This window comes from Palaemon carinicauda, chromosome 24 (genome assembly GCF_036898095.1).
Source record: "Palaemon carinicauda isolate YSFRI2023 chromosome 24, ASM3689809v2, whole genome shotgun sequence".
Lineage (NCBI taxonomy): Eukaryota > Metazoa > Arthropoda > Malacostraca > Decapoda > Palaemonidae > Palaemon > Palaemon carinicauda.
Window position 1 is genome coordinate 65,054,738 of NC_090748.1, and position 26,675 is coordinate 65,081,412.

Here is a 26,675-nt window from a genome sequence, read left to right on the forward strand (position 1 = left end):
AATATGATTCAGATAAAATGTGCAATGAGGGAACTTTATCACAATGTTCATTGCACAACAAGGAGCATGAAAAATCCTCTGCATTGAGGGGAAAGTACATAACACTAGAAAGGGAACTGCATTTCAGCGATGACATTTGCAGCATTCGATGATATCCAGGAAGAGCATTCTGTAGTCAGTGAAGACTTACAAGATATACCTATATAGGAGGCTATGAAAAATTAGGTTTTATTGCAAGAAAATTCTTTCAGTACCGGTTGTTAGTAAAAGTACCTGATTCAGATGAAAGAACTTGGATAGAAGAGATTTATAAATCTTAAAGAGCACTGTATCCCAATGATAAATTCCTTAAACAATTGGAAAAGATGGAAAGCTTGTTTAAGTGCCACCATGGAGAAACGATGTTAAAGGCTGGTAATGGAGCCATTAAGAAATTGCCTAGTGATATTAAAGGTTTTGTTGTAAATTAAATGCAATTTTTTAAATTTCTTTCTCTGCTAAGACATTACTTATAATATTAGTTCAAGGCTTCCAGAAAACTGTATCTCATAGCTTATAGGGCAGGTGACATACAGTATAATGACTCATAGCAACCTATGACCTGGGAATCCAACCCCACTGTGCTCTACTACTCCCTGCCTAGCATTTTCCCCTCTATTTTAAGGTCACTGAAATATCTAAGCATATTTTTAGATCAGGAAATGTATTGTGATGGGAATGTATGAAAAATAATTTGGTTCATGAAAAATTAGATTTATTTCCAAATTTTAATTCTTACTTACAATATTACTTCAAGGCTTCCAGAAAACTGTATCTCATAGCTTACAGGGCAGGTGACACATACAGTATAATGACTCATTGCAACCTGTGACCTGGAATTCCAACCCCACTGTGCTCTACTACTTGCTGCCTAGCATTTTCCTCTCTATTTTAAGGGCACTGAAACCTTGAATTGTATTTTTAGATCAGGAAATGTACTCTGATGGGAATGTATGAAAAATTAATTTTGTTCTTGAAAAATTAGATTTATTTCCGAGTTGTAATTCTCAGGTGATGAAATCTTTCAGGCTGAAAGAATAGACTTGGAAGAAAGGTACTCAACACTACAAGAGGAAGCTGCTGGGAAGACTCGAAAACTCAAGAAAGTGTGGACGTTGTTAATGGCTGCAAAGTCAGAACTGAGTGACATGCAAGCAGAGCACCAGAGAGAAATGGAGTCTCTTCTTGAGTCTGTGCGGCACCTGTCACGAGAGCACAAGCTTCACCAGCTGATCATAGATTCCTTCATTCCTCTTGAATATCAGGTATGAAATGTATGTGCCCTTACAATAGGCAAGTCTCTTGTTTATGACAAATGATCAAAAGGAAAATTATCAAGTGACTTGTATTTATTTCATATAAAAAAATCTGTGTTACTCTCGGGTAATTATTCCCTCATACTAGATTTATTAATCTTTTCCCAATTTGGTCTACTGTATTTGATATTTTTGGCCTGGATTCCTCAAACAATAGAGTGCAGAGAACTCATGAAATGATATTCATTATAAAGGGAAAGACATTATAAAAGGAAAGAGCCTACTTTAAAGATTTTGTTAGTTTTTGCTCAATTACTGTAGTGATGCCTAACAACTACTGTACTTATTCCTTAGATTTTTAATCTTACTAATATTCATATAAAAGGCAATGCATTAGATCTATCTATGTACCATGGTATTTCCCCCAAGTTTGGGAGGTAGCCAACATAAAAAAAAACCAAAAGGGGATTTTTTTCCTCATCTTTTCTCTTTGCCTGATGAGGGACTCGGCCAAGTTTAGATGCTACTGCTAGGGTACCACACCCACCCTTCCCCATTTTTCACCACAAATATAGCTTCATATACCGACTCCCCTACTGTCGCTACCTCAGCACTCACTAAGGTGACCAGAGGTGGTAGCAGGCCCTATCAGAACTGCATCATAATCATTCATTCCTATTTCTACCATGCTCGTTTGCCTCTCTCACATCTATTCTTCTGTCACCTGGTGTTTTTTTCACTTCATTCATCCATCCAAACCTTAGCCTTCATATTGCACTTCTCCCAGCAACTCTTGTATTCATCACCCTCTTCAAGAGACAACCATTACCTATCCTCTCTACATGGCTAAACCACCTTAACACATTCATATCCACTCTAGCTGCTAATTCATTTCTCAAACCTGTTACCACTCTCACTACTATGTTCATAACCCATCAAATCGAGATGCATCAGCCATACTCCTTGTACACTTCATCTCAAACACATTCAATTTCTGTCTCTCCATCACTAATTCCGCACAACTCCGATCCATAGATCACAGTTTGTACAATAACTTTCTCATACAAAACTCCTTACATTCATTCTTTACTACTCCCTTCACTGCCCCCAACACTTTACATCCTTCATTCACTCTCTAACATACATCTGCTTCCACTACACCATTTGCAGCAACAACAAAATCCCAAGTACTTAAACTGATCTATTTCTTCAGGTAACTCACCATTCAACATGACATCCAATCTGGTACCACCCTCCCTTCTCGTTCATTAGATAGAATTAATTCAAAGGATAAGTGTCCAGTCATGCCTCACTAGTCGCTGATCTGCCATGGATCCACTTTTCCGGCAGGGGACATGGATAAAGATTACAAAGATAGTTTTCACACCAAACCACTAGCCAATATTATGGGTTTAAATTTACAATATAATGTTCAGAACTGCGATATTCATATAAATTTTATATTTTTCATGCTTGAGTAAAATTGTACAGTAATGTATATCCATAAGGATATTCTTATTCTTCATTTATATATTGATTGCAGTATCCATAAAAGTTTTCATATACTACTTAATAATCAAATAATCTTAATACAGTATGTTCATGTTTTATATTACTAAGTTGGCCCCAAAAATTGAGTGTTGCAGTAAATGGAGGCTCCTCTCTCCTAGACCTTTAGTGTTCTGCAAGTGTTTAAAGAGTAGTGTAAATTTCTTATATCTTGTATGCATAATGAAAAATAATTACCATTTAGTTTGTTTGAAGAGTTTTCTTTTTTCTAAAAACAAATAAACGTGATTATATAGTACCTAGCTCTAAAAGTCACCTCGGTCTCATGCAAAAGATCAAGGAATATTATATAAAGCCTTGTTTGTAAATAAACTGTTTATAGAATTGAGGATACCTGATGTCATCAGTTTATCCTATGCATGAAGTTCTAGAAGACATATATAGTTACAATGGTAGAAAGAAAAATTATGATTTTTTTTTTTTTTTTGTGAAGGTATTAATTCCTTTCCGTGGATATATAGTTTAACATACAGTAATTCTTTGGGTTAAGAGTTATTCTGAATACTAGCATATCAGGATACAGGCATAAAAAAGGGGTTTTGACCAAGAAAAGACCTATTTTTGGAGAGATGCTGTGTGGTCTCCAACGACTTTCTTGTGAAAGGCTAGAACAGGGAATCCAATATAAGGTAAAATGCCAAAGAGATATTGTCTCCCCTGCTCTAGGGCCAGTGTATCAATGTACAAGGCATAGATTCAGTGTTTTTAAGAGAGACCTTTGTGTTCATGCGCTGTTAAACTCGACATTGTATCACAAGTACTGAAAATTGCTTACTTATGGGTGACATCATTACTGTGTCATTACCACATAAATGGAAGAACCAATGCTACAGCTGGGAACTATTTTACCCACACATCAACCTGTGCCCAGCTGCCATCTGTTATTTCCTAGTGAGAATACATTGTCCTACACCCATGCACAAGGCTAGGGAGGAGAGAGGGTCCTGGGGCAACACAGCTCCTCCCCAAAAATAAATCTTAAAATAGTCTTTCCTTCATCAGAACATCTTTTTTTGAGCTAATCAGCTATCTGTTCTCCCAGTACTATTCCCAGAGCATTAATTGAGTAGACTGGCATCATCGAGGACTACCGTCCACCACCAAGCAATATCATACCACAAATACCAGGTACACATGTTTGTATTGGTGAGTATAAATGCAAACAAGTCAGACTCTCACGTCATAAAGGTTGACTCCAATTAACACTGGATGCCTGTCATGACTTACACTGAAGGACTTGACTGAACTGGTTCTTCTTTCCGAGTTCTCCACAGAGTCCTGAATGTGCCAAGTACCACACAGGAATGTTGTACTGCTTGGATTTATTTCAAGTACACGGTAGTGTGTAGTGCAATGAATACCCTATGCTTAGACCAATCCATAAAGCTCTGAATGTCATGAAATTGCCTATTAGCAAAATTCTTGTGAAGACACAATTTTTCTCACATCTTTGGTTTAGGGATGCAGAAAAGATCAGCTTTCTTAATTGGGAATATAATTAGAATATGGATAGCTGCTGTTGAAAGGAGCTTATTGGTCTAGGTATTTTGAAAAAAACAAAAAACTATAGATCCATAACGTAAATCGGATCCTGTGTCTGAAGAGGTTTTTGATTTTGGGTAAAATTAGGAGTCCCAGGGTCAGGATTAGAAGACCACCCTATTTATGGTGACAAACTCCTGATTTCTCCAAAAGGCCACAAGTTTGCTGACTATTGCTCCTGAGGCTAAAGCTATTAGAAATATGGCTTTATGCAATAGTTCTTTAAGGGAGATTGAGGAATTATTTAACTTTGACAAAAACTCATGCATCATATCCAGAGACCAAGAGGCATTGGTGGAGATGGGCTATGTAAAGCAAAAGACTGGGTAATATTATGAAATATGTCCAAGTCCACACCAAAAGCATTCTCGAGAGATTTTGTCAATGCCCATTTACATTACAAGCTAGTTGATGGCTGGAGCTTTCTATTCTCAAAGAGATGGACCAAAAAGTGGATCCAAGAAGTCCGGCGTTATCTGATGTGGTGATCTATTGCTTAAAAAGGCCAAAACTAGTATTGTCGTGTTGATGAAGAACTCTTGAAGATCATCAAATAAGTCAAGGCGGGGCCTGAGAAATCCCTTTCGTAAATACAGGAGAGAAAATTCAAGTATGAAGGTTCTTGGTTAGGAAGGAAGAAGCTAAGATAATCTGATTCTCTACTTTCTGATATAACTGTGCAGACCAAAACAGGTGTAATCTTGGTTTTAGACACTAAAGTAGTGGATACCATAGTGTTTGGCCACAGTGGAATTATTAGCTCAGCTGTCCATTTGAAAAATCCTGAAGGAAATTCAAAGCCTTTGAAATCAAACTCATTGGAGGAAAGATATATTAATGACCATCTGTTCCAATCTAGATTTAGAGCATCTTATGGCACTGCCTGAGAACGCACATATGGGGCTACATAATGGTGGAAGCTTGCAGTTCTCCTTTGTTGTAAACAGGTCTATTTGGAAACTCGAAAGTAACTCTGGAAGCTCTTGAAATGAACTCTTAAGCAAGGTCTTTTTTATGCAGGACTGTGTCTGGATAAGACATATGCCACTAAGTTGAGGTATGCATACACATAATGATGAGAAGAACACATTTGTCTCCAGAAGGAACTTCATTATGGAAAGAGTCACTGCATTTAGAATTCTCAAGCAAGACACTCCCTTTTGAGGCAGCAGCATGACCCTCCTCCCTTCTGAGGCAGCAGACAGCTACTTGGTTGTCTGTGAAAACTTTTTATGGGAGTTACTTCTTAGACCGAGTCTCTTCAACATCAGAAAGACTACCATCAGTTTTAACACACATGAAATGCTTAAAACTGAGGGGTCCTTTTCACAGGCACATAGGTCTCTGCTCCCTAACTCGATCAGTATGTGTCTTTGAAGGATCATGGAAGTAGGGACTGACATAGAGAAAAACATTTCATGTTGTTCATGACCTGAAAATTCTTTTGTAATGATTGGGCAACTTAGCCTGAATGTCTTGAAACCCCTTCTGTGCAGCTCTTCTCCACATCCAATTGAGGTCTTTCAACATGGGTTGACCATTGAGGTAAACTGATAAAGTCCCCAAATCTTCTCTGGTTGCTGCCTGGTGGAGACGCTGTTTGAAAGAAGGAATCTGACCTTTGTTGAGATGCTTTTATTAAGCTTTTGTAGTGTGGCTTTCACCATATTCCATTAAAGACCTAGTGACTGAAATATCCTGTTTGGAATTAGACTTGATTTTGCAAGATTGATCAGGAAACCTAGATCCTGAAGAACCTGTAAGACTTGATTAGTGTTTATGAGGCATAATTCTATCATCTCTGTCCAAATCAATCAGTCGTCAAAAATAATTTATGACCAGAACTCCATGTAGCAGCAGGTGTTTGAACACTATCTTTGTTGGCTTTGTAAACATTCATAGGGAAATAATAAGGCCAAGCAGCATTGCTTTGAACCTGCATAATCCTCTCCTGATTACCAAGGTTTACCCAGTGAATCCCTCTCCTCAATGTCCATAGTAGAAGATGCTTACCATATCCCCCTCGACTACCAAGTCTTCATGACTTGGACAACTTGGAAGCTGGTCATTTTTGGAATCCAAATACCCAACTACAGCTGAACCCTAGAAACATAAGGGAGAGACCTCACTGGAACCTCCCTTGAAAGCTGATACCCTGAAGATTCAGCCACAGCCAAGTCTACAGGGATGGAGTTCCCTTGGAAGCTGGTAACCTGAAGGCCCAGTATCAGTAGAAATAAAATACTGCAACCAGAAGGAGGAGCTCCCATATGGTCCTTGTAAGCTGGTAACCCAAAGGCCCAGCTACATCCGAATCCCCAGGTTAGAATGGAAAGGAAGCTGAAGGCAGGTCAACATTACCTGGAATGTGCCCCATGTTGAGTTGGTTGCCCATAGAGGAAGCAGATCAATGCCCCTACTATTCTAGCTACAAGTGTAAGCGTTGTAGTGGTTTGCGGACTGTGGCTAGACGTAGCACGCAGACTGCTTAGTGTCCAAATGCCAACCACACCCCAACTTCTCACTACACAAAAAATACGGGAGGATAACCAGAGATCTGAGCAAAAGCTAAACAGTCAAGAATGAACTGGGCACTGGGCACCACCCCTGGGCAAGGGGACCCAACTCAAACCTCAGAATTTCCTAATATCTTTTTCTTGAGTAAACAGTTCTTCAGAGCAATGTCATAGCTCTATCTGCTACTAGGGAAGATTTAATTTAAGTTTACATGAACATAAATAAAATTAGGAGAGAAAATAAAATCAATAAAATGATTTATAAGCTTGAACATAAAACACCCTCTGGGAGGAAGTGTTTTGAAAAAGATTATTTAAAAATAAATATTTATTTTAAAAATGAAAAGAAAGGGTACAATAACTATTTATGAGAGTCCTACAATAACTGGGCTAAAAAATTATATGAAGAAAGCAAAATGTCCACACATTGCACAATCCCATAATGGTAAAACTACTGGTTTCATAATCAGTACTAATTTAAAGATAATAATCAATATACCAATGCTAGCATCTGGACAGTACTATAATGAAGTTACAATTGGGTATCCTATTATAGAATATACTATATTTTTCCAGTCTCCCACTTCTGACTACTTACTGATGAAGTAAACACCAACATATGGCTTATTTCACTAAAGTGTCCACTGCACTAGTATCCTAAGTATCCTCCACAGTAAAAAACTCAAATCATCTGATCACAGTCTTGAAATCTTTGCACAACACATCAATCATTAATGCACCCTTCACATGGCAACCCCTGGCTAGTCACTTCACAGATTTCATAAAATCTCTACTGGAAGACTTCCTTGCATAATCCCAAATACCTTACCAAACTGGGTAATTTCAAGTCATGAAGCTCTTCTTAATGCACTTAATAAGTAATGATAATAAGTGCATTTAAATTACAAGTTACAGTGCTAAACTGTGAACACCCAGGAATATGGTTGTCTTTAGTTTTGCTACAGAGCAAACTGTCCTGTGCTCAGCATATACCTGAATCCCTACTGAGTGTAGGGCACGATCTCAGTTACCTGTTAAGAAAAACAAAAAACATTTTACATTTTGTTAGAGGTACTCGAGGGTCTTTAAACAAAACAAAAATTAACCCTGGATAGGTACGGTCCTCGGACACCCCTTTAAGGGTATACTCGGACGCGAACGACCCCGACGCCAAAAAAAATTCTTGAAAAATTAGTTTTTGCAGTAACCTCCTTTTTTCTTTTGCCAAAAAAAACTTCAATGAATGCTTAAAACAACTGTAAAGATAAATACTACTCATCTGCAGAAAAACTATTTATTATAAATATTTTAAAAAATTAAGTTAAAAAAAAAAAAGAACTGACATAAAAATTCATAAAAAAAAAGTTTATACATATATACACAAATCCTTTTAGGAATTGATTCTTGAATGTTTAGGACACATCTTGATGTATTTTGGATGAAGTCAGACCCATGGAGGTGAAGATCTGAAATGAGAAAAAAAGGGTAACTTTTTTTGGCCAAAAAAAATTGTCCAAATTTCATGAATTTTTTTGGGTACCCAAATGAAATAGGAAGTGGCTAATTTTTTTAGGGAATAAACATATGTTATCCTAAAATAGAAATATGTAAAAATATCTTCATTATTTTGTAAATTACATTTATATCAGGGGCCATATCTAAAGGTAATTTTTTGAGTACTTGGAAATTTCGTAAAAAAATACATATATTTAATATATAATATGATATCTATGCAGGTAAAAATATACCAAAATATCACAAATTCTATAGGGAACAAGAATATATATAGATAGGGCAGCTTACGCTTCGGATATGTCCACAAAATGGCCGCCAACCACACTGACTCAGACTCCCTAATCTGCCACTTGAAATGTAGGAAGGGTATGTCAATTTCAAGGTGTTATTTACTAATCTAATTATTATTGGATATGCATAAAAATTGTATGGTGGGTTGCTGGATAATTGTCGATTATTTTACGATTATAAAATTAAAATTCTGACCCAAAAAATTTTTTTTGAAGGGAAATAAAATCGAAAAAAAAAATGTAAAACAATATTTTAGCTAAAAAAATTTGATGATATTCAATCAAAAAAAAAAGTAAACAAAATTTTCCGACAAATAAACATCTAGAGGAATCATTACTCTGTGATAGTTCCTTAGTACGTAGTAATTTTGAAAGAATTGGGAAAAAACGAAAAAATGGCAATCACCGGAAAATCGAACACATACCTATATATACGCCATATCTGGCTAAAAAAAAGATAGGCATGGGTAGCCAGATCATCTAGAAACACTTTCCAACACTATAAAAATATAAGTTTTGCGACACTACTTGCCAATTCCTTACGGTAACATGACTAAGCAAAAAAATGCAAAACAAATAAAAAGGGGCACTCGTGGAAAAATGGCCATTCTAATATACGGCATTTCAGAAAAAAAAATTTCAGCCACGTGCTAGGCAAACCATCAAGGCATATTTTCCGACAAATAAACATATAAATGAAATATTACTCTGTGATAGTTCCTTAGTACGTAGTAATTTTGAAAGAAATGGGAAAAAACGAAAAAATGGCAATCACAGGAAAATCGAACACATACTTATATATACGCCATATCTGGCTAAAAAAAAAATAGGCATGGGTAGCCAGATCATCTAGAAACACTTTCCAACACTATAAAAATATAAGTTTTGCGACACTACTTGCCAATTCCTTACGGTAACATGACTAAGCAAAAAAATGCAAAACAAATAAAAAGGGGCACTCGCGGAAAAATGCCCAACATTCTAATATACGGCATCTCAGATAAAAAAAAAGACATGCACGTGTTAGCCCAACCATCAAGGCACACTTTCTAACACATAAACATGAAAAAAAAAATCAATAATATACGGCAATTCCTTACTACGTAGTAAATTTTTACAAATATTAAAAAAAAAACAAATTGGCAACCGCAGTTAAATACCCAATATACCAATAACTACGTCGTATCTGACAAAAACAAAATCACGCATGGGTAGCCAGATCATCTAGACACACTTTCCAACATTAAAAAAGCAAAAGTTTTACGACACTATTTCGCAATATCTTACGGAAAAATGACTTGGCAAAAAAATTAAAAAAAATTAAAAAGGGACACTCGCGGTAAAATGCCCGACATTCTAATATACGACATCTCAGATAAAAAAAAAAGACATGCACGTGTTAGCCCAACCATCAAGGCACACTTTCTAACACATAAACATGAAAAAAAAAATGAATAATATACGGCAATTCCTTACTACGTAGTAATTTTTACAAATATTGAAAAAAAAACAGAAATTGGTAACCGCAGTTAAATACCCAATATACCAATAACTACGTCGTATCTGACAAAAACAAAGTCATGCATGGGTAGCCAGATCATCTAGACACACTTTCCAACACTAAACAAGCAAAAGTTTTACGACACTATTTGGCAATATCTTACGGAAAAATGACTTGGCAAAAAAATGAAAAAAAATGAAAAAGGGGCACTCGCGGTAAAATGGTCCTCGTGGTGATGAACGACATTTTAACTAAAAAAAAAAACATGCACATGGTAGCCAAACAATCCACCAAGACTTTCCACAACTGATAACCTATACAAGTTGCACCATTCTACGACAATTTCATAATACGTAATAACTTTGATAATTATGCAAACTACCTCAGAAGGGTAAACTCGGACGCGAACGACCCCGACGCGTCTCAGAAATCGGGGAAGGAGTACAGCTACAGCAATGCACATCTGGACACTACTAGAGCGTGTAGGGGAGACACCTCCTGCAGGTCGATCACCCACAAATTCAGTCACAGGGGTGAGTCACGTGAGAAAAACCTGTTTTTTTTTGACGCTCGGGGTCGCAAACGACCCACCGTACCTATCCAGGGTTAATAAGGTTTTTCACACAAACCATTACGGGTATTATAGCGTACCAAATCCAGGTGGGCCAGTCACCTGCCTAGTGAAACCCTGACCTGGACTCAACCTAGGCAGTGAAGTGGATACTGCCTCAAGCAACCCAAGGGATCCTCTAAGTGTCCCAGTAGTAAGGCCTCCCCTTCTGCGTAGTTTAGGTCATCCGTGGATCCAAAGTCAACAACTTGGATAGTGGCCTGGTTCACTAGGCCCTATTTCCGAAATCCCTAACTGCTGAAATCGGGATATCAAGACTAATGAAATTCCAAGAGATCCTCTATGGGTAAATACCCAGTAAGCCCTGTGATCCTAGAAGAAAATCCTTTCACCCACTTAGCAAGGAGGAAAATGGCTTTGTCTCCTTAGGTGTTCTGCATCAGGCTCCAAATTTCAAGAAGAATTGATCCACTTCAAACAAATGAAGGGCTTTTATGGCCTCAAGCCCAGCCTCGATCAGTAGAACAATCACAATGCACCTGACAACACTCGTGACCCCATTTTGGGTTAACTGAATTATCATATCCAACACGGATGCATCTTGGTTAATGAAAAATTATTGTAATAAAAATGTTTAAGTAAAAAATTGTCATTTTAAACTCTTGGAAGGGGTTGGCAAGTCTCCTAACCCTTTCCTACAATGGACACAAAACTAAGTGATATAGTCTCGCCACAAAAATACCCGCTTATCTAAGATATTCACTTCAATAAGACAGAGAGTCGATGGTCCATCCTAGACTCAATACTGTATAACCTCATGGTTTACCAAGCCATAAGTTATGAGAACAACTACAAAAGAAAAACTACCCAAATATATGATTCTATCATACCTCTCTTCTCTCCCTCCAGTACCCATATCAAATGAGTATAGAAGGACAGCTACCTGTAAGAACAGCTGAGTGACCATGCCATCCCATTTTCTCATGGTCATACAGTATAGCCAATTGTAGAACAGGAGCATCTCCCCCCCAAAAAAAATATTAAGTATTTCAGTACAATCATTTATGTAAGAATACAGTCTAAATAATAGGTTTTAAGGGACTGTTGCGGTATGGCTGATTAGGTAGACTAATCCGTTCTCAATACTAACCTTAGCAAAGGTTATAACTGCTAAGCTAATGAATGCCCATTCAGGATTCAGCTAGCATTAAATCAGAAACTGACTGTAGCACAATGAAAATTAATAATATTCACCGTTAACCCTGCTAGATAGCCTACAATGAGGATATGGTTACCAAGCCAAGGTGTAAATGCTCAAAATTAACCTTCCTTCGTATTTCTAGACTTAATGTAATAAGTTGATATTGAAATAAAGTAACCAAAATGGCACCACCAAATAATAACTCCCTTTCACTTTACTAAGAGACAAAATGTCTATGACAGAAAATGTACTTATGAAATTATAAGAAACACAACATGCTATCCTTTGAAGGGCAAAACACAAACACCATTACTTGAATTCCGGCACTAACCAAGCATGCTTATATTTGAAAATTAATCCATGAAAGAAAGAAAAAACATGAACACAGGTACTAACTCAATAGTGTTTTTGATTATTATTAACATTATTATTATTACAAGCTCTAAGCTATAACCTTAGTTAGAAAAGTGGGATGCTATAAGCTCAAAGCCTCCAACAAGGAAAGATAGCCCAGTGAGGAAAGTAAACAAGGAAATAAATTATAAGAGAAGTAATAAGCAATCAAAATAAAATAAGATATTTGAAGTAATTGATTAAACAAAGATGCATTGTGTATCCTTCAATGACTCACAGTGAGTGGTGGTTGAGTGTTTGTTGTGGCGTAGGGACACCGGTGATGACTGGAATTATTATTCCTTTCTGGGACATTGTGCATGACGTCACTCATAGCAGAAGACTTTCAGCAACTGAGGTGTTGTGGCAAATGGAGCCTGCACTTACAAGGTTTACCTTGTACACACTGAGTCCGATCTTTTCACATTGATACAATGCTCTTAGAGTAGGGAAGACAATATTTCTTTCTCTGGCATTTTTTTTTGCACTGGAATCTCTGTTCCAGCCTTTTACAGGAAAGACCTTTGAGACCACACAGCAGCACTCTTTTTTTTAAACTCCCTGCTTCAGTTGTGTGAATAATGTTAGCTTGGGGTATAAACATGTGTTCGATATATATACTGTAGTCTGATGATTAGAAATAGAAGCCAAGTCTTTTGTTCAAACAGCTCCAAAAATACTCTTCCATGCAGCTAATGTGAATAGCACATGTACCACTTGCCAGAACAGAGGAGAATGGGGATAATGTTAAATTGTGAGCGAAGCAAATCATGGCAGATCAAAGAGTGATTAAATTAATTAATAAATACGTAATTAGAATTACTTGGCCATGCATCTAACACGTATAGCGCAGCATGTACCACTTGCCCAGAATAGCGTATCATGGAGATAATGTTGAATTGTGAGCAAAGCAAGCCATGGTAGAGCAGAGACCAATAAATAATTAAATACAGATTATGACTGGGATCCATTTCTATGCCGTGTCAGAAGTTTATTTTCGTTGGAAGTCGGAGTTATATACATAACATTCTATGTATACAGTACAGTACATACATACAGAAGGTCCACAACTTACAAACAATCAACTTGCAAACATACAGAGATACAAACACAAATCCAACTGAAAATGAGGAAGGTAAGATAAGAAAATACATTACCGTAATAAAACAATATTATATCATTTAATACATTTAGCAAAATGGCATTTCTAATGACCTGATATCTATTCCATATGAAACCCGATTATTTGTTGACTTTTGTAGCTGGAAATCATAGGCATGGGATTCAGGTTAGACCGACCCTAGGCCAAAAGTTAACAAAATTTGACTTAAAAACATTTTCTTAGAACCAAGTAAGTTTGTAAATTGAGGACCTTCTGTACTGTATATGTTTAATTGAAAAAAAAAAGAAGAGAGCAAACAATCCCTTATCATTCATAAGTTTCTGTACCCTATACATACAAATACTTGTACCATATACAGTAACGTATCTACACTTATACAGTACTAGAAGACAATAAGTACAGTAATACATATAAAAATCCTTATCTTTATTCTTATGGCTGGTCTGCAAACTGCCATCAAAAGTCTCTCTAACACTTTCAAGACATGATGCAATATAAAAAGAAAAAAAGAACAAAACTATCCAAAAATGAGCAGCATAGAAATCCCAAATTTGTATTGTAAACAAAATAGCAAGCTAAGGATAAAGTAATGCATAACACACTAGTCCATGACATTAGTTGCTCTCCGCGTCGGCAAGTAATTCATTGTATCAACAAACCAAACATAGCTTGAAATTGAGTTACAAGGATTTTTTAAAGTACATTATGGAACCCCATTTGTAACATTGAATCATCGTAACTCAAGCATCATAAAGGTCCTCCTCTAGTGTCAATTTGGCCAACCAGCATACCCCTAGATACCCTTAAGTAAGGGGTTGTTTGTGGTACGATGGCCACGAATTACTCTCGGAAATGGAGTGGAAAATTAACATTTTTTATACCTTCAGAAGGCCTGTTGGTCTGTGAATGCTTCATTGTTTTAAATGTTCTTAATGATGATATCTAACGGAAACTCAGTTTTTCAATATTAAACTTACCCGATAATCATGTAGCTGTCAACTCCGTTGCCCGACAGAATTCTATGGAGGGATACGCCAGCTATCACAATACTAGAAGGGGGTGTATTTACCAGCGCCACCTGTGGCCAGGTACTCAAGTACTTCTTGTTGACACCTCCTCAATTATTCCTCTGTCGTGCTTCCGGCAAGACGTTCTGGGATACGCTTATGTTCTTGGAGTATTTTCACGACTTTGGTGAAGTATTTCTCTTTGATTTCGGCTGTCGCTTTACTGGAAACTTCTATATTAGCTTAGTTAGCTTTTGGAATTAATTTGATTATTTATGGTGACGAAGAGAGTATGAACTCTCGTTCACCTTTCAATGGCCGACCCTTCCCTTAGACGGAAGTGTTGGTGTCTAAGAGAGTATAGACTCTCTTTCTTAATTTTGCTTAACAAAAGTTATAGATTTATTTTATATCTCTCCGCCTCTTATAGGCCTCTTCGATTAACTTCCTTTTATTATAAACTTATTAAAATTAATCTTTATATTTGTTTATATTCGACCTTCCTAATAGTAGGCGGTCTTTTCTTGGTACCGAAGTTAATTAACATTGAGCCCGTCATTTCGGTTTTACCTGTTAACATATTATGCTATTTCCGCCACAGAGTTTGAAAGAATTTCTTTGATAGTCTCGTACTGTTTTCAAAGTTGAACTAACGTTTTGTTTTGTCTCTGCAGTTGTTGACGTTCAGAACGTTCAACTTGCACTCTATCGTTACGATAGAGAAAGAATGTTCACGGTTTCACGTTGCAGTAAGAGTAACCGTGTCTAGCGTTTTGTTCATTCTTTCTTAACTTAATGGTTTTGATCCTAATAAAGGAACTTTTCAGTTTTTTCCTTTAACAATAATATGTTTTAACGATATATATGATTGGGCTCTTCTCTCAGGTTCTAAGTAAACAAGAGAGAGAGAGAGAGAGAGAGATAGAGACGTAGGGAGAAAGAGGATAAACGTTTCATTCAAGCCTGCCAGGCGTACGAGTAACGTCTTTATCGTTTTCGCTCTTCTCCCTAGTCTCTTTAGGGGAAGAAACTAAACGTTTCTAGAGTGATCTAGTGTTTAGTCTCTTTCCAGCCACTGAATTATCTTTCATTAGATTTTTCTGTTACATTGTAATTCTGTTTTCGCAATTACTAACTTTTGAGAAAGGATAGAATTGCGTGTTTCAGGTACAAACCACTTAAAGTTTCGAGTTCAGTGAAATAAGTGCAAACAGAAATCAAAGTGATAAGTGATTAGCGCAAAGTATGTCAGTGTTGTGCGTGAGGGTACTTTTGTGCGCGCCAGTCGTCCTCCCAGTCCGGGACCTCTTGCAAGCTCCCAAGCCCAGGGGAGAAGCAATGTCGAAGGGCAGAAGGGTTCAGCAGGCCTTGATCGGCGCACAGAAGTATCCTCGGTGGTTGTGGGCGTGTCTTACCGAGACCGTCACTCCCACCCGCAGACGATTGAGCCCTTATTTTGCTCGTCTGCAGAAGAAATTTAGGGGAGAAAACGCTGGTCTCAGGTCTCAAGACCTTTTAAACGTAAAGTCCAGACCTATGCCAGACGTACGAAGTTAGAGTTCACAGTCATTGGGTTAGCTCTGACTCTCCTCAGTCAGTTGAATGCACTCCGCCTAAGAGGAGTAAGGTTCTGCCACAACAGAGCTCGACTGTTAAGGCTTTACCTCAGCCTACTGTAGTTTCTGCCGACCCAAGTGGACTCTACTATAGTCCATGCAAGCACTGCTTTCGGACTTGATGCGTGAGTGTCGGGCTGAGAGTGTTGCGCCTCCGCCTCCGCCTACACTCCCTCCTCCTATGCTCGCTCCGCCTGATCGCAGTACCACCTGCCAGGCGTACGATGTTGTGGACTCTACTACAGTCCATGCAAGCACAGCTTTCGGACTTGATGCGTGAGTGTCGGGCTGAGAGTGTTGCTCCTCCGCCTCCGCCTACACTCCCTCCGCCTACACTCGCTCCGCCTGATCGCAGTACCACCTGCCAGGCGTACGATGTTGTGGACTCTACTACAGTCCATGCAAGCACAGCTTTCGGACTTGATGCGTGAGTGTCGGGCTGAGAGTGTTGCTCCTCCGCCTCCGCCTACACTCCCTCCGCCTACGCTCGCTCCGCCTGATCGCAGTACCACCTGCCAGGCGTACGATGTTGAGCCACGTGCTGAGTTTGCTGTTCCCAGTGGTGTTCAGCCTCCGTCTTCCTTAAGGCAACCTTTACAATGGGATCAGGAGGATTATACCTCTCTTCCTCCGCCTCCACTTGCTGCTCCACCAGTGATGCAACACTCGGTTGAGGTACAATAACCTCTCCCGTCCATGAGTCAGTCTCCTCAGCTCTCGCTGCAGCGAGCTCAACCCTCCACAAGGCAAGCACCACAACACCTTAGCCTTGCGCCTCAGGAGCCTCAGCTTGCGAGACATTTACCTTGTTCTGCGCAGCCTCTTCCTCATCGCGCTCCGCTCACACCACAGGAACTGGAACTTGCTACTCCGCTTCCGCCAACCGCTCAGCAAGCGCAACCCTTGGGTTCAACCACTCATGCTAGGAGTCAGCCTCCTCCACCCATGCGCCTTCCTTCTGCTTGTCTTTTATTCAGCCTTTGCAGACTGAGCCTCAGGTGTTCCCTCAACAGAGTCTTGAAGAGGAAACCACAACTATTGTTGTTCCAGCTCGTTCTGACTCTGCTGTTCAGCATACCTCCATTTTCAAACCATGGCAAAATATGAATCATGAGTTATGAATGTAAGGTAAACATTATGTTGATTTTTAAACCCCATGCAAGCATGCATAAAGCACTCTAGCACTGGTCATGGAATTTCTGAGAAATGTTAAACGCCATGCACACGCTCTGCTTTCCTTACAGCAGGCTCTGCTTACAGCAGGCTCTGCTTACTACATGCTCAGCATACAGCATGCTCTGCATTCAGCATGCTCTGCATACAACATGCTCTGCATACAGCATGCTCTGCATTCAGCATGCTCTGCATACAACATGCTCTACATACAGCATGCTCTGCTTACAGCATACTCTGCATACATCATGCTCTGCATACCTTACCGCATGCTTCTCAGTCACACATCTTGGGTTGTTGCCAACTCACTAGACTGTCAAGCAGTTTCATAACGTTGCCTTCTAGTCTGCTGCTTTTGCACCAGTGAACCCTCACTCAGAGAACTTAGCTTTTCTAGGATAAGGTCCCTGTAGATGAGAAAGTTCTTTTCTCCCTCCTTCTGATATTCCCTTGAGGACTCTGTCATTTGGAGGGAGCCTTTAGCTGCATAACCTCTTATGGACTTTTATTTAAGCATAACATGCTTCCAGGGAAGGTTATGGTTCCACTTCAGTCGCTAATCCCGTCTGTTACCACACCTGCTCCCATAGACCTTGAGCTGTGTTGCATGACATGCAGTCCAAGCTTAGTCCTTGTTAGAGGAATTTTTGTTTACGGAGTCAATGTGTCACGGGGAAGACGTTCAACAACCAACAGAAGTGACTTGTTGTGACGCAGTGCAGCAACCTCAGCAACCCGTTAAGGAGTTGTCTGTACGACCCAGACAGTCTAGACAGATTCGGGTTGTCACTGTACTTCCTCGCTTGCCCATGATTGACAGTTCACAGACTGTGCAGCAGTATCATGATCTTGTGTCCGGCTCCGTCAGACGACTGGCTTTTAAGAGCTCCCACAAGTCGTCGCTGTCTGGAGATTTTCAAATGGACTATGGATCTGACCAAGGAACTGGGCCTCCTGGTCAATTTTGAGGAGTCTCAGCTCGTTCCATCCCAGACCATTGTCTCCTTGGGTATGGATCTTCAGAGTCGAGCTTTTCGGACTTTTCCGTCGGCCCCAAGGATCTTCCAAGCCCTAGAATGCATCCAGAGCATGCTGAGAAGGAACCGATGCTCAGTCAGGTAGTGGATGAGTCTAACAGGGACACTTTCATCGCTGGCCCTGTTCATCGTGTTAGGGAGACTCCACCTCCCCTCCCTTCAGTATCATCTAGCTGCTCACTGGATAAAGGACATGACGCTAGAGACGGTCTCAGTTCCTGTTTCCGAAGAGAGGAGGTCTTCTCTCGCGTGGTGTAAGAACAGCTTTCTTCTCAAGGAAGGCTACCTTTGGCTGTTCAGAAACACGACCGCCGTCTCCTCTCGGACGCATCAGACACGGGCTGGGGTGCGACTTTGGACGGACAAGAATGCTCGGGAACATGGAATCAGGAGCAAAGGACACTTCACATCATTTGCAAGAAGTTGTTGGCGGTTATTCTGGCCTTGATAAACTTCAAGTCCCTCCAGCTTAACAAAGTGGTGGAGGTGGACTCTGACAACACCACAGCCCTGGCTTACATCTTCAAGCAGGGAGGGACTCTTTCGTGGAAGTTGTTCTAGATCGCAAGGGACCTACTCATCTGGTCTTTAGATCGAAAGCTAACTGGTAACGAGGTTCATTCAGGGCGGTATGAATGTCATGGCAGATCACCTCAGACGGAAGGGTCAGGTCATCCCCACAGAGTGGACCCTTCTCAAGAATGTTTGCAACAGACTTTGGGCCCTGTGGGGTCAGCCAACCATAGATCTGTTCACTACCTCGATAACCTAGAGACTCCTGTTGTATTGTTCTCCGATTCCAGACCCAGCAGCAGTTCACGTGGATGCTTTTCTGCTGGATTGGTTCCATCTCGACCTGTATGCATTCCCGCCGTTCAAGATTGTCAACAGAGTACTTCAGAAGTTCTCCTCTCACTAAAGGACACGGCTGACGTTGGTTGGCTCCGCTCTGGTCCGCGAGAGAATGGTTCTTAGAGGTACTGCAATGGCTGGTCGACATTCCCAGGACTCTTCCTCTAGGAGTGAACCTTCTAAGTCTACCTCACGTAAAGAAGGTACACCCAATCCTCCACGCTCTTCGTCTGACTGCCTTCAGACTTTCGAAAGACTCTCAAGAGCTAGGGGCTTTTCGAAGGAGGCAGCCAGAGCGATTGTCAAAGCAAGGAGAACATCCACTCTCAGAATCTATCAGTCTCAAGGGGAAGTCTTCCGTAGCTGGTACAAGACCAATGCAGTTTCCTCAACCAGTACCACTGTAACCCAGATTGCTGACTTCCTGTTATATCTAAGGAAAGTAAGATCCCTTTCAGCTCCTACGATCAAGGGTTACAGAAGTATGTTGGCAGCGGTTTTCCGCCACAGAGGCTTGGATCTTTCCACCAACAAAGATCTACAGGACCTCCCTAGGTCTTTTGAGACCTCAAAGGAACGTCGGTTGTCCACTCCAGGCTGGAATCTAGACGTGGTCCTAAGGTTCCTTATGTCATCAAGATTTGAACCTCTCCAATCAGCCTCTTTTTAGGACCTCACATTAAAAACTCTTTTCCTCGTGTGCTTGACAACAGCTAAAAGAGTAAGTGAGATCCACGCCTTCAGCAGGATCATTGTTTTCACATCTGAAACGGCTACATGTTCCTTGCAGCTCGGTTTTTGCTAAACGAGCTTCCTTCACGTCCTTGGCCTAAGTCGTTCGAGATCCCAAGCCTGTCCAACTTGGTGGGGAATGATCTGAAAAGAGTACTTTGCCCAGTTAGAGCTCTTAGGTACTATCTAAAAAGGTCTTAACCTTTACAAGGACAATCAGAAGCCTTATAGTGTGCTATCAAGAAACCTTCTTTTCCAAGTTCTAAGAACTCAGTTTCTTACTATTCAGGCTTCTGATTAGAGAAACACATTCTCGTCTGAAGGAAGAAGACCTTGCTTTGCTGAAGGTAAGGACACATGAAGTGGGAGCTGTGGCTACTTCAGTGGCCTTCAAACAGAACCATTCTCTGCAGAGTGTTATGGATGCAACCTATTGGAGAAGCAAGTCAGTGTTCGCATCATTCTATCTCAAAGATGTCCAGTCTCTTTACGAGTACTGCTACACCCTGGGACCATTCGTAGCAACGAATGCAGTAGTAGGCGAGGGCTCAGCCACTACATTTCCATAATCCCATAGCCTTTTAACCTTTCTCTTGAATACTTTTTATGGGTTGTACGGTCGGCTAAGAAGCCTTCCACATCCTTGTTGATTTGGCGGGTGGTCAATTCTTTCTTGAGAAGCGCCGAGGTTAAAGGTTGTGATGAGGTCCTTTAGTATGGGTTGCAGCCCTGTATACTTTAGCACCTTTGAGTTGATTCAGCCTCCCAAGAGGAACGCTGCGCTCAGTAAGGAAGACGATCTTATTAAAAGCAGAGTAACGGTTCAAGTCGACTTCCTTACCAGGTACTTATTATTTCATTGTTATTGTGGATAACTGATTATATGAAATACGGGATACTTAGCTATCCTTTAGTCTTGTACACTGGTTTTTCACCCACCCCCCTGGGTGTGAATCAGCTACATGATTATCGGGTAAGTTTAATATTGAAAAATGTTATTTTTATTAGTAAAATAAATTTTTGAATATACTTACCCGATAATCATGATTTAATCGACCCTCCCTTCCTCCCCATAGAGAACCAGTGGACCGAGGAATAATTGAGGAGGTGTCAACAAGAAGTACTTGAGTACCTGGCCACAGGTGGCGCTGGTAAATACACCCCCTTCTAGTATTGTGATAGCTGGCGTATCCCTCCATAGAATTCTGTCGGGCAACGGAGTTGACAGCTACATGATTATCGGGTAAGTATATTCAAAAATTTATTTTACTAATAAAAATAACATTTTTGAGTTATGGTAGTCGACCCACCTACTCCTAAAAACTACCAAGTTTCAACTAGTACAGTATCAGTAACATAAAATGAGACTGATATAGGGTGCATTTAAAGGGGTTTTGAATGTTTTTGATGACGAAAACTAGCAGAAGCCCACCATTTTTTAGTTATGGTAGTCGTCCCACCATAACTCAGAAACTATGTGTTTCTGCCAGCTATCATCATCAGGAACATTCAAAACACCATAAAATTCACCACATACCAATCTTATTGTCTCTGTAACAATTGTACTATTGTATTATTATGGTATACTGATTTATTTTTTATTTACTTTGCAGTTTTTCAGCTATTGAGGGGGGGGGAGTTGGTATGTAACACCCGTGATAGTCAAGGGATTGCTGTACAGTATTGCTTTCCTCAAAACATTTCTCTTAAATTTCTATAGAGTTTTGTATTTTCAATTGGTAATATATACAGTATCTTATGCTGTCTGTATTTGGTAAATGATTTAGAAATTACTTTTACTAGTATTTGAGGATATCCTAGTATTTAAGGAATTTTGTGAAGTGTTGATGTATACAGGTATTAGCGTCTTTGTGTGCTTATTCTCAAAGATAATGTTATGAGATCACTAGGTTTACTTTAAACATCTGTACATGTATTATCTTACAGGAAATGATAGAGAGATATGTTCACTGGAATGAAGATATTGGTGAATGGCAATTGAAGTGTGTGGCTTATACCGGGAACAACATGAGAAAGCAGCTTGATAATGGGGACAAGGAGAAGGATAATCAGGTATGCTATTTATTTTTGTGAGTTTTTACATACAGTACTCTGTAGTAGAAATATACATCTTGTACTTTTACTTGTAAATGATTGTTGCTTGTAGCCTAATTAGGCAAATGCATGCGTAATAGCAAAAGGTTTTAACCAACTAGATAACATTATTTGTTTTTGTGCCTTTTATGTTGTTTCAAACTAGTGGCAAAAATTTATAATATTTTGTGCTAATTAACTAACTTTTGTAGTACTGTATTTGTCTTGTAATGTTTTTTATGAAATAGTTTTTATATTTTTGTAGGTATATTTTTTAGAGTTTTTAAATTCTTTACATTATTTGCTCCAGCTGTTTAGGTTGGCATACATCTTCAAATATCCCTAATACTGTATAGTGGATTTTTTTTTAATTTTACATGGCATTTCTTTACTTTTAATAACTCTGATCTCCTAGGAATATTTTATGTTGTTGAATTTTGGTGTAGACTTTTCGATATATACAAAACCCCAGACAGTTTTCCCTCATTTTGTGCAGTGAATTGGTTACATAGCACATGATATGTTACATGTAAATAATACTAAACCATGTATTTATTTTTTAATACAGATTTGTTCCATCACTAATACAAACCTTTTTGCTCTTTATTAGGGAATGTACTTTTGGCAAAGCTGGAACACCAGCCATAAAACTTTTAGTTAGGTAGTTAGCTGGGGTGTAGGGGGTAGAACCAGCTACCCCTTTCACACACACACTCAGCTTTTGCTTTTGGCTCGTTTTAGAGCAGATGTTGTCTTTTTCTACTGCTTAACCTTTTGACTGGCCATTGAGTAATCTGTTTTGCTTTTTCTACTTCTTTTCAGGTGTGAGTGTTGCTTAAGCCGTCATGTGGACTTGTCCTGGACCTAAAGCAAATGCGGCACCTTCTTGTCTCCGGTAGAGACAGACCCTCACTCCTTGTGCTCAGCCCTCAGAGGATGCCCTTGCATGCAAATGGATACCTGGGTAGAATGTCGGGAGTGGTCATTCTTCCATTGGGAGAGATTTTGTAGACAACTAAAGAAGTCTAAGAGGGATTGGTCTCCTTTGGGGTCTTTCTCAAAGGTGAAGAAACCTCAATTTCATTCTTTGTTTTCTCAAGCTCTTCCCTAAGCTTTTGCTTGATCAGTCTCCCCAAGGGAATGATCAAGTAGAAGCAGTGGCCCTTTGACACCCAGACACCAGTAGGACTTGGGGACTCCATTGCTTCCCCTAGCGAAGCTACACTGCTCCCTCCCACAAGGGAGTTGTTCTCCGTTGACGATGCACAACTGTTGTGGCCATCCTTAGGGATTGCTGGTCCCCCGTTGAAGGAAGGTTTCCTAGAGCTACTGCTGTCGCAGGAGGTGCAAAGTCTGAAGCCTGTTCCTGCTCCTCTCAAGGGACACCTTTCCTGCTAGCAGGTTCGGTCTTCCCCTGAGTGTCTCCTCCGTGTGAGGCTACGAGAAGGGTATTGGACTCCTCTATGCTTTTCTCGGAGACAAAATCAGGCCACTATCCATGTTGTTGTCTTTGGATCCATGGATGACCCAAACTACACAGAAGAGGAGTCCTTACTACTGGGATCCTTAGAAGATCCCTTAGGTTGCTCGAGGCAGTACCCGCTTCTCTCAGAGCCCGGTTCGTGAGAACGGAGATGACGAGGTAGTGCGCAGTCTGGGTGCAGCTGCGATACCTTGCTGACAAGTTCAGCATATTGCGCTATCTTTTTCCTTCATGCGTCTGACCAGTATGACTTGTCCAGGTGATTCGTCTCGCCCATCCACTTCAACTCGCCCAGTTCCTGTTGCAGAATTTCACAGGAGCGCTTGCCATACTCCCGGAGTAGTCTTGACAAAAAACACAGCTTTGACAACAATGCGTGAGCAGATGACTCATGACCAGAGCGTTCCAGGAGCACTCGCTGACAACAACCAGAGTTCGCCATCGCCAGCTCAGGATACCTGTAGTAGAAACTACCGAAATGATCAACGCAATGCAGACGGATCACACAAACAACAACCTGCAGATGTCTCGACGACAAGACAGCACAGTCTTCCAGCTCACTACCACACTTGAGGTCGTAATTGCACTTCAGCTTGTGATAATGCTTCAGCTCATGATAACTCTTGAGCTCCCGATAATGCTTCAGTTCATGACAACCCTTCGGCTCGCGACATCTCTTCAGCTCGGGACCAAGCAGCAGCACACAGCAATGCAACATCCCCTGATCATGCAGCAACTCACGACCATGCAGCAGCATGCAGAAACAAAGCAGCCCGCGATCATGTACAAGAGTTTCAACGTCGACAGGTGCTCATCCATGAACACTGATGCGTTTCTTCAAAATGGATTGCGACAGCATGCCAGTATGTATGCACTCAAGTAAGCACAAGCAGGACAAATGAGCAAGAACTCCTTGTAGAAAAACATCGGAATGAGAGCTCCCTCATGGGTCCCTGACGACCATTCCTTCATACAGCAAGGACATGCCCTGATTCGATGAGTCGGTCAAAGGGCAGTCCGACAAGCTGTTACAGTACTTTGCAGGTTCCCTCGGGTGGAGAACATGTAGCCACAGCTTCAACCAGTACTCTGCAGCTCTCGCTGGAGGCATCAAGTGCCTCGAGGTTCTCCTCTCTTCCATCCAATCCAAGACGAAGGAGTTTTGTTCTGGCTCAACCGCAGTAACAGCAAGCGCCTATGGTATTGTTTCCGGTACGACCGAAAGTTCATAATCCTCCTACAGATTCTACCAGCACGGTGCAACAGAACTACTCGAAGTTAGAGCTAACTCCTATGATGCCTACAAAGAAGAAGCGGTGGCAGAGGCAACCGACTCCTTCCCAGGGCCACACCTCTCACCCCTGGACTAGCAGGGGCTCAACAAAATCTTATTATTTGTCTCCGATTGAGACTGCTCCAAAGATTCTGCCCACTCCCTCTATAGGCGCAGACCAGCCTTCTCACATCTCTTCTCTCAGGCGTACTGCTAGTCTGTCCAGGAAGAAGCATAGTTTGAAGAGACCTTCCTTACTTGCTAAGTTTCTACCTCGACCGAAGGAAAGGATGGATGCCAAGACGGTGCCCAAGGACTGGTCATCGAGGATGACAGCACCAGTTCAAGAGAAAGTACCAAGCTCGACACACTCCACAACAACGATGGTGAACAAGGAGCTTCCCTCGACAAGACGCCATGGCGACAAGGATGACCAATCCCGGGCTATTATGGGTGCAAGCTCGTGGGTGGAAGCTTTTGGAACAAGATTAGAAACAGGATGATACACTCTCAAGAGCAGCTAGCCCCAGGATATCTCAGCATTTGAACAAAAGTAGATGGACCATACATTTCCTCCAGTCCTGGCGTTTATCGGGGCTATTAATGGGCTTGATGACCCTTTCACTGCATTGCCTGAAGGTAAGGACATGGTCTTGGACCTTCTGTACAGTACCCAGAAACCTGCCAAGAAAGAAGGCCTTTACACAAATCCCCAGAAGTTCTTATGGTCCAGCGAAACTCCTCCCTCCTCCTTTCATACATCAGAGAAGGTGCTATGAAGTAGTGGAGGAAAACCTGGCAGTGTTACCCTTAGATCCATTGGTAGCATCTCTGACCAAGTACATCTCGTTTTAGAGACTATCTGGACTGTAGGTCAACTTCTCAGAGAATTACGCTGTGAACAGGTAGAGGGTCAAGAAGTATGCCATTCAGGCTACTTCGTAGCTTGATCTATGGCTGGGGTCAGTGGGCCACCTTTTCAGGACAGAGGACTGATCCCAAGAACAGGCAAGGAAGTCCTTGTATATGTTTCTTCTCTGTGGTATGAGGACCATCAAGATCCTGGCCCATAAAGTTGTAAACTTGTGGGCTAATATGGTCCTCATGCGTCAGGATGTAGTGATCAAGAAATTCCGCAGACAGGTACTGAAGACGAAGGTAACGAGACTACGAACCTCGTCTATGGAAGGTTCTTCGCTTTTCAACATTAAGAATGTTTAGAGAGCAGCAGATTTTTGGGAAAAAGACCAATCAGGACTCTCTTCTCCAGCTTGCAGTGACAACGAGGCCTTATGCAGCAGCTCCCCTGAGCCCAGAAGCTGCTGCCCTCTAGAACACAAGGAAACAGAAGTGTGGGTTTTTCCAGAACATCAACAAAGAAGCCCTTTCCTGAAGAGACCAGACCAAGGGAAGTAGGACCAGCAAAGGGGGAAAAGACAGAAAGTAGTGGACGTGATCATTCCCGCTAGGGAGGGCAGTCCTCCCACTTGTCTGCCAGTGAAAGGGTGCCTACAATGCCGGTGGAAAAGGTAATTACAACTCGTGGCTGAAGCGTGGACGGTTTCTGTGATACGTTCAGGCTATTGCAGTCCCATTCACGCTATCTCTCCCCCCCTTGACTCACCATCTGAATTCGTCGAGTTCTTTCACAAAGGGTACGTGAAGGATGAGGCCCTCAAGGCCAAAGTCCAGACCATGTTGGAGAAGGGCGCTCTCCAAGAGGTCCTAGACGGGTCTCCAGGCTTCTACCGTTGACTTTTTCTTGTAAAGAAGGCGTCTGGAGGCTGGAGACTTGTCATCGACGTCTCCTCTCTGAACAGGGCTGTTCAGCAGACCCCGTTCAGGATGGAGACAGCAGACAGAGTCAGACACTCTATCATATCAGAGGACTT

At 40.9% G+C, this 26,675-nt stretch overlaps 1 protein-coding gene across 1 annotated transcript in view; it reads left to right on the forward strand.

Annotated features, from left to right (window-relative positions):
- The window catches only part of Klp64D (kinesin-like protein 64D), a 390,644-nt gene that overhangs the window by 288,282 nt on the left and 75,687 nt on the right, over positions 1–26,675 (forward strand). Inside the window, exons 11-12 of the mRNA XM_068348147.1 lie at positions 1,068–1,304; positions 21,881–22,006. Coding sequence (XP_068204248.1) covers positions 1,068–1,304; positions 21,881–22,006 — 363 coding nt within the window. The remainder of the gene's footprint in view (positions 1–1,067; positions 1,305–21,880; positions 22,007–26,675) is intronic.